General features: G+C 43.0%; 1 protein-coding gene across 5 annotated transcripts in view; it reads left to right on the top strand.

The window, feature by feature from the left end:
• Window positions 1-12,314, top strand: part of wdr17 (WD repeat domain 17) — a 29,691-nt gene that overhangs the window by 2,168 nt on the left and 15,209 nt on the right. For 2 of the 5 annotated variants that reach the window (XM_048238836.1, XM_048238664.1), the window contains exons 1-11: window positions 6,713-7,301; window positions 8,233-8,361; window positions 8,567-8,750; window positions 9,085-9,315; window positions 10,075-10,326; window positions 10,520-10,642; window positions 10,791-10,978; window positions 11,192-11,375; window positions 11,484-11,575; window positions 11,961-12,043; window positions 12,131-12,217. In XM_048238836.1, the coding sequence (XP_048094793.1) occupies window positions 7,257-7,301; window positions 8,233-8,361; window positions 8,567-8,750; window positions 9,085-9,315; window positions 10,075-10,326; window positions 10,520-10,642; window positions 10,791-10,978; window positions 11,192-11,375; window positions 11,484-11,575; window positions 11,961-12,043; window positions 12,131-12,217 (1,598 nt within the window). In that variant the 5' untranslated portion in view covers window positions 6,713-7,256. Of the gene's footprint in view, window positions 1-6,712; window positions 7,302-8,232; window positions 8,362-8,566; window positions 8,751-9,084; window positions 9,316-10,074; window positions 10,327-10,519; window positions 10,643-10,790; window positions 10,979-11,191; window positions 11,376-11,483; window positions 11,576-11,960; window positions 12,044-12,130; window positions 12,218-12,314 lie in introns of those variants that run through there. The other 3 variants (XM_048238923.1, XM_048238748.1, XM_048239007.1) reach the window with 2 other exon arrangements.

Here is a 12,314-nt window from a genome sequence, read left to right as displayed (position 1 = left end):
CGGCTCAAGGGGCTAACCCAACTGCCAGGGGTCTTGGTGTGTGTGTTGGGGGGATGACAGGGGAGATGGGATAGTGTGCTGTGTATGTGGGGAGAGGGCAGTGTGCAATATGTGTGTTGGAGAAGCTTCCTCATGAGACAATGTGCTGTGTATTGGGGGGGGGGCAGTGTGCAGCAAGGATGTAGAGGAGGCTTTACTGTAGCAAGCAGTGTGCTGTATGTATGTGAAGTGATGACAGTGATGATGAAAGTGTGTGTGTTGGGGATGGGGGTGGGGGGGGGGGTGGGGGCAGAAAGGCTAGGCAATCAAGGACATGGGTAGATGGAGGAGAAATCAAAAATAATAAATAAAAAGTGTGCAAAAGTTGGAGAAAGTCAGATATGTGTGTGTGTGTGTGTGTGTGTGTGTGTGTGTGTGTTTTGACGTGTGATGAAATAAGAAAATAAATAAAAGGTCTGTAGCATAGGGAGAGGGATGTAAAAGTGCTAAAAAGTCTTGTAGGTGTGTGTGGGGGTGTGTGTGTGTGGGGTCATGAGTGCTGAGGAGTGAATGAGTGCAAAGTCAGTATAGTGTGAGTTCAGAGTTGGGAAATGTTTGAGAGTGCTGAGGGTGAATGTGTGCAAAGTCAGTATAGTGTGAGTTCAGAGTTAGGATGGCCTGGGGATAAAAAACTTCTCCTGAGTCTCTCAGTTCTGGCTTTGTGACTACATAGGCATCTTCTTGATTTCAGCGGTAGGAATAATCCATTGTTAGGATGAGAAGAGTCCTTCAGAATCTTTTGGGCTCTTAGGAGTACTCTTCTGGAATAGATATCTTGTAGAGCAGGGAGTTGAGTTCTTATAGTACGTTCAGCTGAGCACACTACTCTCTCTGCAGAGTACTACAATCTCTAACTGTGGAGTTCCCATACCAGGTGATGATGCTACCAGTTAGAACACTCTCAACAGCTGAAGTGTAGAAGGCCTTCATGATGGATGTAGAAACTTTGAATTTCCTTAGCTGTGAAGGAAGTAGAGTCGTTGTCTGGACTTCTTCAGAACATATTGAGTGTTAACAGTCCATGTTAAGTCTTCAGTAATGTGGACACCAAGGTATTTAAAACTTGTGACTCTCTCTACAGGTTGCCCGCTGATCATTAGTGGGGTGTAACTGTAGTTCTGCTGCTGCCTTCTGTAATCCACTACCATTTCCTTGGTTTTATTGATATTCAGTGTCAAGCTGTTAGATTGACACCACTGTGCCACCTCATCAACCTGATCCAAAGTAGAACTGTTCATTGTTGTTACTAATCAGGCCCAATATCACTGTGTCATCTGCAAACTTGATGATGGAGGTATGACTACTGTTGGCTTTGCAGTCATGTGTGTAGATGTTGTACAGCAGTGGACTCAAAACACAGCCTTGGGGAGCACCAGTGCTGATGGTTAATGAGTCAGATGTCAGACCCCCACTCTAACCACTTGTGAGCGGTTGGTGAGGAAGTCAAATATCCAGTGACACAGGGTGGTGTTCAGTCCTAAGGCCTTCATCTTTGTGACCAAGGTGAGAGGTACTATCGTGTTGAATGCTGAACTAAAGTCAATGAACAGCATCCTCACATAATTCCCATTCCCCTCCCCAGGTGAGTTAAGGTGGTGTGCATGAGGGTTTGAGATGGCATCCTCTGTAGACCTGTTGGCTCTGTAAGCAAATTGAGGGGGCGAAGGAGGCAGGGAGGGATGAGCAGATAATGTTTTCACAAGCTTCTCAAAACACTTCATCACTGTAGACGTCAGGGCTACTGGTGGTAGTCATTCAGACATTATGGACTTTTGTTTTCGGTACTGGAACAATAACAGACTGCTTGAGGCAAGTAGGAACTGTCTCTTGAGCCAATGATGTGTTAAAGATATAAGTGAACACAGGAGCTAACTGAGCAGCATGGGATTTCAAAACCCTGTTAGAAATTCCATCCGGTCCAGTAGCTTTTCTACAATTTACCCTCCTAAAGGAATTGCTCACATCAACCTCAGAGACACAGAAAGGTGCATCCTCATTTGCTTCACATGCTGCAGCTAGTCCAATATAGTCTGTGTTTTTCATGTCAAAGCGAGAGCATAAAAGCATTAAGTTCATCAGGGAGGGCTTTACTCACATTCATCATAGGAGGGACTTTCTTTCAAAGCCAGTGATGGTTCGAGTCCTTTCCACACTCGTGCTGGATCACCCTCCAAGAAATCAGCTTCAACTCTGTCTCTATAGGCGCGCTTAGCATCTTTAATTGCACTACGTAAACTATAAGATGCTGCTTTGTAATCCGTCATATCCCTGAAATAAGCCCAGCATTATAAGTCATGGTGCGTGTCTTTAATGCCGTTCTCACTTCTCTATCCACCCATGGTTTCTGGTTAGGGAAGCTTCGGATCTTTACAGTTGGGATGATGGAATCAGTTAGCATATATACAGACACAATAAACAGTCTGACTTCCTATTAAGAGTTGCAACAGGTAGCTCTTACAACCAGGGTGAGAAATCAGCTGTTCTTGAAGAATATTACATGTAATCAATACATAATACCATAAACATGAATCATGCAACAGTAAAGTTTCAGTTGCATATCAGGCCAGACATGTGCCAGTCATACGTTTTGTTGTGTGGTGGCTATGGTGATAAAGTGTTCAAACTAATTTTGAGGAATACTTTTGGGAAACACAGCCCTGTTCAGTCTGGGGTACCTCTAGATGTTCTGAGATTATAAATGTCTAAACTCATGTAAATTGTTTCATATTTCACAGTAGGGTGAGAGGTAGTGGCCTAGAGGTACACTGGGACATATGCAGTTGAATACAATTGAAACTGTTAGAGCTTACATATATTTATATTATATACTATATACTTACATATACTATATTTATTTGTTTAGCTGTATTTGTACAGTATTATTGTGTCACACAATATTCATCCGACCAAGCACATTTATAAGCTTTTATTTACTGTTATTTTATTTCAAAAACAGTAATCAACCAGGGCTGATTAAATGGACCATACAGCACTATGAATTAGAGGGGCTTGATTGTGAAAATGTGTGAGGTGTGAAATGTGAAGCTTTGTACGTGCCATAGTGGTACTGTGGCTACCAGTAAGAAATAATGTGATTAGGCTACATTGTTCCATTGCTCCAATTGCTTTCAACTCTGACCCTCTAATGATGCCACATGGTACTGTACAGTATGTGTATGTTAAGTCTTAGACATACCCGGCTACCCCACATGTCCAGTCCTTCTAGTAATTGACACCTTCTGTACCTCATGCCTCTGAAGTCTGAGCTCTAAACCAATAGAAGGAGAGATTTAGAGAATCCCTCAGAATCTCTTTCACTTTCAATCACGCTGATCCAAGCTGATCTGGAGGACTGAGCTCGAGTGTGTGTAGATGTGCCACTGCACTCAGGCCCTCTGACAATGTAAACAGAAACACATGTGTCTGTGGGATATCAGGCTGCAAATAGGCATGCGTGAGTAAATTAAGACTGTAGGTCTTAAAGTGATTATAGTCAGGAGCCAAAATAGTAATGGAGTGCCACATCTGAGTGATTCAATTTAACCCTTAATGAATGAGTAGAGAACGAGGCTACTTTTGTTTTACATCTCCCGGTTTCTGAAGCCTCGCTGGGCATTCATGCAGTGTCCCGGCAATATCCTATGTGATTCTTATTTGAATAAGAATTGATAAACACTTTATTTCCCCCATGCTATTCTTGCACTGTAATTTCTTCTCTCTATTTTCCTTTTCTTAGGATTGCTTTCCTTTGCTTCTTTTTCTGGAAACCATTAATTCAAGTAGCTCCAATGAGTGAGCATTGTGCTTGCTTTCCAGGGTGTGCCTCTTCACTGAATGATTACATTTGAAGGGCATGCATCTAAATAATCATTAGGAGAGTGTCTGATTGGCCTTGATTACTAAGTACATTAATCCAGTTAACCACTCAAGCCTGATGGCCATATTGCACGCTTACAGTAAATAATTCCTGGGCAGAAAGCAATGTCTTAGCCCAATAGTCCAAAAGCCCTGCAGTGTAAATAGGCCATCATGCCAACAGTGCACCAGTGGCTTGAATGCTTTGTTATGTCTTTTACGTTATTATTTATTTTCATTAACATTAGGGCATTTCATTCAAAAAGCGCATTTGAACTGGCCTGACAGCCTTTAGATTTGATGCTGTTGGGAAAGAAACTAGTGTCTGTACTGCAGACAGACAGAGACAGCAAGGACAGTTTGAAAAACAGTGTTTTGAACTGAACTATACAAGTTCTCTGTGGACTGAAAAAATAAGGAATATGGAGCCCAATTGACTATACTATTGGCAGCTACTTTAAAGGAACACACCAACATTTTGGGGAAAATAAGCTTATCCACCATCGCCCCCAAAGTTAGATAAGATAATACATACCCTTCTTGTCTAAGTCTGACGCACCCACGGTTAGTCTAGCTTAGCATACTTCATTGAGGTGGTCAGAACCAAATAGCCTATAGCTCCCAAAAGTGACAAAAGAACTCCAACATTTTTCTATTTACATGTTGTGACTTGTATAGCACAAATACCCATGTAAAATGAGAAACAGCAATTTTCTAAGCCTACATGTATACTGTACATACTTCGAACTATGTTCTCATTCAGGTGAAGCACTGCTACTTGGGCGGAGTGATTTGCTCGCAGCACCTGAAACGCTCTGGTTTTACTCCTGCAAAAAAAACCTCCACTAACATTCCATGCCATTGTTATTGCAGTCTGTGGCCATAATCGGCTGCAAAGGGCTGACATTCAGGCATGGCCAATTATTGATTGATGTAGTATAGTACCAGTTGATGTAGTATAGTATTGATGGATGTAGTATTAATTGATACCTAAGGTCTCCTTAGGTATCAATGGCGTATGGCCAATGCCTGTATATGGGCATGGAACACATGTACTGTACAGTTTCTGTAGCTGTTGAAATTGCTCTAGTGTGATTTGTATCAAACGTAGTATGAAACATTACCTTTGTGTTCTGAACAAAATCACTGGCATTATGACTGTGTAGGAGCATTATGTCTGTGTACTGTAGGAGCATGGGTAGACTTGTGTTTGGGTTAATCCTGGCTTGTAAATACTTACCAAGGCAAGTTAATAAAATACAGAATATGTTAATACCAAATATAGGACAGAATAAATGTGAATTTCCAAGACAGCATGGTCTGAGGCTAGCTTAACTAGTTTGTGTCTAGAAAATACCTTTTTCTCCTTGATGATCCAGTCTCTAATCTATAAATCTATTTTATCTTTATTTATCTTTATTATAACTCTTTTAATCTTAAGAAATTGTATTGACTTAGCTACATGTGATGTCAAGTTAAACTGTTCAGATGCTTTAATAAGAATAGAACAGGAATACCCTGGGGGGCAGATTGTGATTTTTCTTTTTTCAGTTTTGTACTACTTCACCACTTAGTTAGACCCTTGAAACCTTGAGCCACCTTGGGAAGGTCAAATTAAGACTTATTCAGTTTTAAAGGCAATTTACATTTGCTTTACATTTTGTAAATAAAAAAGGACAGATTATGGACAAAAGAGAGAAAGTTGGCCTTCTTAAAATATTCTAATTTCTAGTTCCCTTAATGTGAGCATGAAGTAACAATTGATTTGGGTGTAGGACGATGTACTAGAGGATATTCAAAATTGCATACACAGTGTGTAGAATAGAAGTATGCATGCACAGCTCATGTGATTTCATTGTTCATTGTATTCATTTGTTTCTTGAGAAAACATCCCACTTCCTCCTCCTCCTCCTCCTCCTCCTCTTCCTCCTCCTCCTCCAGCTCATCCTCTCCTTCATGATCCTTTCTTTCTGTTCTTCGTCCTCCTCCTCCTCCTCCTCCTCCTCCTCCTCCTCCAGCTCATCCTCTCCTTCATGATCCTTTCTTTCTGTTCTTTGTCCTCCTCCTCCTCCTTTCCTTTTATGCTCTCTCTCTCTTTCTCTCTCTCAGCTACTCCTCATGCAGACCACTTCATTTCAATCACCTCTCTTCTTCCCCGTCTTCATCGCCTTGGAAACAGCCATGACAGCCATCTCTCTTTCACAATCTCTCACTCACTCTCCCACTCACACATACGTACCCAATCACACATACACAGACAGACAGACAGACAGACAGACACACACACACACACACACACACACACACACACAGCACTCTGTCTGCTTGTCCCTCTGTGTTGATTCCTGTCACATCCTCTGCACCTCTCTTTCTCTCCATCTGCCTCCTCCTCTCGCCCGCCGTGTGAGGGGCCAGGTCAGCAGAGTTCTGTCCACCTTGACATCACTCACACACACACACACACACACACCAACCACATAATCACACACCCTACTCTGTCTGATCCGGAGTCAGATCAGGGAGGGGACAGTGGATGAGCATCTTGTTTTACTTACAGTACAGATCTGTATGTCAATATGATATTTAAAAGGGATGGATACAAATAGACTGTTGTTGATGTGTTCAGACTTAGAGAGTATGTGTGTGTTTGTGATGTCAGGGTTTGAGCTGAGCAAATTTGAGTTTTGGCTGACTTTCTTGGTCAGAAAGAGGATTGTGCGTGTGTTTGTGTCTGTAGTGTGGATGTAGGTGTTAGTGTGTGTGTGTGTGGATAGAGAGAGAGAGAGAGAGAGGGAGAGAGAGAGAGAAGAAGAACAGGAATGATGCATGAATCATGACACAGAAAGAAGTGAAACACCTTAATGGAGCTTGTGTCAGAAGTAGGTGTACACATGTCTCTGTGTGTGACTGAGTGTTTGCTGGGTAGGTGGTGTGGGGGAGCTAAAGGCACATGATTTAAATAAAAGGATCTGCAGTTGCCTGGCTACGGGCAGGGGATCTGCTGTTGCCCCTGTCTGCTACCGCTTCCCTCGCGGGCAGGCTACACCAGTCAATGAGCAGAGACCGACACACTCAATGCTTAAGACATGCTCGCACGCAGGAGATTTAACACAGGCAGCATACTCGCTATCGAGAATTGACTACAGCCACTTTAGCAGCGGGATCTCTCTCTCTCTCTCTCTCTCTCTCTCTCTCTCTCTCTGCCAAGCTATCTATCTTTCCCTTTCTCTCCCTGTCTTGATCGTGCTCTCTCTCTCTCTCTATCTCTCTCTCACTTTCTCTCTGTTTGTCTCTGTGTGTTCTACACGCACACACACATACATACAGTACTGTAGAGGAGGAAGTAATCTGTCGCCATCAACATGGAGACCCTTGAATGGTTCTGTAAGAGTGATGCTGACGTGAAGGTAGGCTGATCCCAGTGGCCGTGAGCTTGGCTGCGCTAGCTGGTAGTGCCTCTGTCTCACATCTCCTTTACCCAGAAACTGGAATTGTGAAAGCTGGAGGTGGATATGTTGCAGTGTGGTTGGTCATCCTCTGTGGTTATTGGTATCTGTTGATCTTACCTTTGGGTCGGGGCATTATGGTCAGTGTAGGTAGGCTACTGGTCCCTGGAGTAAGGTCTGCTAGTTGTGTCAGGATGATTGTGACTGTGCGGAGAGTAAGACTGCAGAGAATGTCTTGCATGTTCTAGAATCTTAATATCTTGTTACAATCACTATTAAAGTGTGTATAATTGTGTATTCACCTACAGACCTACCTTTATGCTCTTCCATCAAAAATATTTGTAAGTGCATTGGAAACTTTGTCAAATTGTATACAAAAATTACATGTCATAGTTAGTTGTGAGATTCAGTAGAATCTGTCATGGTTTCCAGGGTAATATGATGCATACTCCTACTGTCAACATGCTGAAAATCAGACTCTGTGACAAAGTTTGCAACAGAACACAGAAGTAGCAGACGTAAATGGAGACAATTTAGGATATCCCACTATCCGATGAAGCTGAATTGTCTAATAATGTGTATAAATGAATACAATCAACATTACAAGTATGTCTTTTTGTTGTTGTTGATGAAATCCTTGTTTTTATTATTATTTATTAATGTAATTTTCCTTACAGAGTCTAGGTTTGTATAGCCTATGTTTATGGTTATTGTTATTATTCTGTCCAAACTATTTTGTTTATCTCTATTAGTATTTTTTGTAGGCCATATGACTACTTTAAACTGTTCATTTTCAAGGACAATGTTTCATATTTTTCACAGATTTGGACAGAAGTGTCTGCTAAAAACCATGGTCATAACCATAACCACAGTTCTCTGCCCCTGTCCCCAGATAAAGATGTCCCAGGTGAAACAGGTGGGTCTGCTGGCAGCTGGCTGCCAGCCCTGGAACAAAGACGTGTGTGCTGCCAGCGGCGACAGATTTGCCTACTGTGCCACCCTCGCCATCTACATCTATCAGGCGAGTGTTTCAAAATCACACTGCTGCCATCTTAATGGGTCTCTTCACTTTTCATTGTAAACAATGTTTTTCAGAACATTCTGCAGAATGTATTGGACAAATCGCTTATTGCTAAGATGATTTTCACTAAATGATCTAATATTTTATACTTATGCACAGCATGTTTGCAGCAGCAAAATGTAAAGTTTCCCTCTCTCCTCTGCAGTTGGATCACCGATATAATGAATTCAAACTCCGAGCCATCATGTCCGAGCACAAGAAGACCATCACAGCCATCTCCTGGTGCCCACACAACGCAGAGGTGTTTGCGAGTGCCAGTGCAGATAACCTTCTCATCATCTGGAACGTGGCGGAACAGAAGGCTGTGGCCAGGCTAGATAACACCAAAGGTACTGCTGCCGCTGGCCATTACAGCGGGACAGGACAGATGGGTCCTGTGTGTGTGTGGCGTGGCGTGTCATGGTGTGGGTGGATGAGTGAGGGGATGGGTTTATGTTGATGTGCTCCGTTGTGTCTGTTATGAATGGAATGTGGGATGCAGCCATAAATTAGATTTACTCTCCGTGGGTGTGTTTGTGTGTGTATGTGTGTGTGTTTGCCCGTTTGTGTGTGTATTAGTGTGTGTGGATGGGTGGGTGTGTATGTGTTTGTGTGTTCTACATTTATTTTATGTATAAGAAGGATTGATTGTTATAGTGTGTGTGTGACATACTTATCCTTTAGGTATCCCCTCATCTCTGAGCTGGTGCTGGAATGCAAATGACAGCATGGCGTTTGTGTCTCACCGGGGCCCCCTGTATGTCTGGGCCATCTCGGGGCCCGACTCTGGGGTCACTGTCCACAAGGACGCCCACAGCTTCCTCTCTGATATCTGCCTCTTCCGCTGGCATCCTGTCAAGAAAGGCAAGGTGGTGTTTGGTCACACGGACGGGAGCCTGTCCATATTTCAGCCAGGTAAGGAGGGAGAGGAGTCATCTGGCCACTGCCCCCACATTTGGCCACATCTGCCTGGTGTGTAAGGTGGAGTGACACAGTGCGGGTTGCCATAGAGATTCACTAATGTTGCCATAGAGATTCACTAATGTTCACTAATTGGAAAACACACGTGTGGCAGGATCTTCAGTACCAAATTAAACCAATAGCAAACCAAGTTTTTTTGTTCAGTGATTGTGTAAGTACCGGTAGTCCAGTGCTCAAATTGACATCTCTCAGGAGGCTATTAAGACTGTATTAGCACCATATTAGCAGTAGGTAGTTCTATACTCTAATCGACATAATCTTGGAAGCAACTGAAAAGCTAATAAAAGTCTGACATCGTAAAATTAAGGTTTTACTAAATCGTTTTCAAGAGATGTGTTCTTACTTGATGGCTGGGGGGAAAAATGAATATTTTTATTTCAAAATGGAAAAAAGGGTTTGTGGCCAGACTTACCATTAGAGGCCTTTGTAGTCACCATCTCCCCAGTGCAGTGAGTGGCATTGTAATAGAATAGTAAGCATGTCAAAGCATGTCAAAACCCAACCTCGTTTTCTCAAAATGTTTAATGAGAACAAATTAGGCTTTTCAAATTCCATAGAGCATGCACTGCAAATGAGCTAGTGTGCTTCCTGGAAGGTCCAATGGAATAGCTAGCTCATCTAAAGCCAACGCTAATGCTGGTGCATCAAAGATTTTTACTGGAATTAACCCTGAGTCACCTTTTCACCAACCAGGCTCTAAGAACCAGAAGCATGTGCTGCGGCCAGAGGCCCTGGAGGGCACGGACGAGGAGGACCCCGTCACGGCTCTGGAGTGGGACCCGCTCTCCACAGACTACCTGCTGGTTGCCAACCTGCACAACGGCATCCGGCTGGTGGACTCCGAGTCCCTGTGCTGCATCACCACCTTCAGCTTCCCCAGCGCGGCCGCATCCGTGCAGTGCCTGGCCTGGGTCCCCAGCGCCCCTGGCATGTTCATCACCGGAGGTGACCCTGACTTTTGTGCTGTCTAACGATTCTGACTGGCTTTTAATGTGAATAGTGTGTTAAACTAGCCTCTTCCAAGTGTGCTTTTTGCTAGAGGTGCCTTTGGGATTTTTAGCTGCCTTTAGGAACCATTGTTTTTTTTTCTTTCTAGTGTCATTAATTCTTATAACCTATTTCTGTTCTGCTTGGGCAGACTCCCAAGTTGGTGTCTTGAGGATATGGAATGTTTCACGGTCAACACCTCTAGATAATTTCAAATTAAAGAAGACTGGATTCCACGCACTGCATGTGCTCCACTCCCCACCAGCTAAGAAATGTAAGTGTGTCCGACATGCTCATGAACGCGTATTAATAGAAAAACATGAATTCAGACTGCAAGCTACACCTGAAGTTACCGTAAATTAAAATCCCTCTGTCTCTCTCTCTCTCTCTCCCTCTCTCTCTGTATATTTTCTTACTTCTAGCCTTCAACACAATATCTCCAACAAAGAACCACTACACATCGTCCACCAGCGAGGCAGTGCCGCCCCCGACCCTTTCCCAGAACCAAGCCTTCTCCCTGCCCCCCGGCCACGCGGTGTGCTGCTTCATGGATGGAGGCGTGGGGCTTTATGACATGGGGTCCAAGAAGTGGGATTTCTTGAGGGATCTGGTATGCCATCAGTAACATGTTTGTAGGACTGTCCTGACTACAGGACAGGCTTAAAAGCATGCAGGTCACAATAAGGGAAATGTACAAATGTAAATCTATGTGTAATTCTAAATTGCATTTATATATTTTATGTTACATTTTATACTACCTGCATGTGCCATGTCTATATGTCACTGAGTGAATTTTGTTGAGTCATACTGCCTTATTTGCCAGGGCCATGTGGAAACCATATTTGACTGCAAGTTCAAGCCAGACGACCCAAACCTTCTAGCGACCGCTTCATTCGACGGAACGATCAAAGTGTGGGACATCAACACACTCACTGCTGTTTACACGTCTCCAGGCAACGAGGGTGTGGTCTACTCCCTGTCCTGGGCACCTGGTAAAGCTTTGGGGGGTAAAATTGACGAATTTGTAATAAACCATTCATTCTACAGTATAGCCATAATTTTGAAAGGGACTGTACCAAAAATGTAATGTTTCTTTTTCTACCATTTGTGTGAAGGGGATCTTAATTGTATTGCTGGAGCAACTTCCAGAAATGGAGCCTTCATCTGGGATGTAAAAAAAGGGAAAATGATTACAAGATTTAACGAGGTGAGTTGAGTTGCCCTTGGGCAAGGCACCTTACCCCTCACTGCTCCCTGAGCGACGCTGTAGCAGGCAGCTCACTGCATCGGGATTAGTGTGTGCTTGTTACCACTGCGTGCTGAGTGTGTTTCACTAATTCACTGATTAGGATAAATGCAGAGACCAAATTTCCCTCATGGGATCAAAAGAGTATATATACTTATACTAGACTTCTATTCAGTTGTATTCTGAGTACTGATGAGAGTGCTTTGTGATAAGGCTTTTCCATCCTGGGACTGGTAGAAATACTAGAAAGATCTCAAGAGAATGCATTTACAGTACAGCATACATACATATATACCGTACATACTTCATTTGAGTATTTGATTGGGTTTATATGCCTGTTTTACAGCATGGGAAGAATGGCATATTTTGTATTGCTTGGAGCCACAAGGACTCAAAAAGAATAGCTACTTGTAGTGGGGATGGGTTTTGGTAAGTATGTGTTTGCTACAACGATTTCGTAATCAAATAATTTCTGGTTTCCTTGTTTAACAAGTCTGTGCCTCATATCTGTCCCAGTATAATACGCACCATTGATGGAAAACTCTTGCACAAATATAAGCATCCTGCTGCAGTGTTTGGCTGTGACTGGAGTCAGAATAATAAGTAAGTTCTCATTTCTACTCCTTTTGTCTTACACAATGCCCTATGGCAAGTCCTACTCTAATGCTTAGATTTGCAAAAGGGGCAGGCAGCCAAAATA

The sequence above is a fragment of the Alosa alosa genome, chromosome 1 (assembly GCF_017589495.1).
Source record: "Alosa alosa isolate M-15738 ecotype Scorff River chromosome 1, AALO_Geno_1.1, whole genome shotgun sequence".
NCBI lineage: Eukaryota > Metazoa > Chordata > Actinopteri > Clupeiformes > Clupeidae > Alosa > Alosa alosa.
The sequence above is the reverse complement of the archived record's forward strand: the minus strand, read 5'-3'. Positions and strand labels throughout refer to the sequence as shown.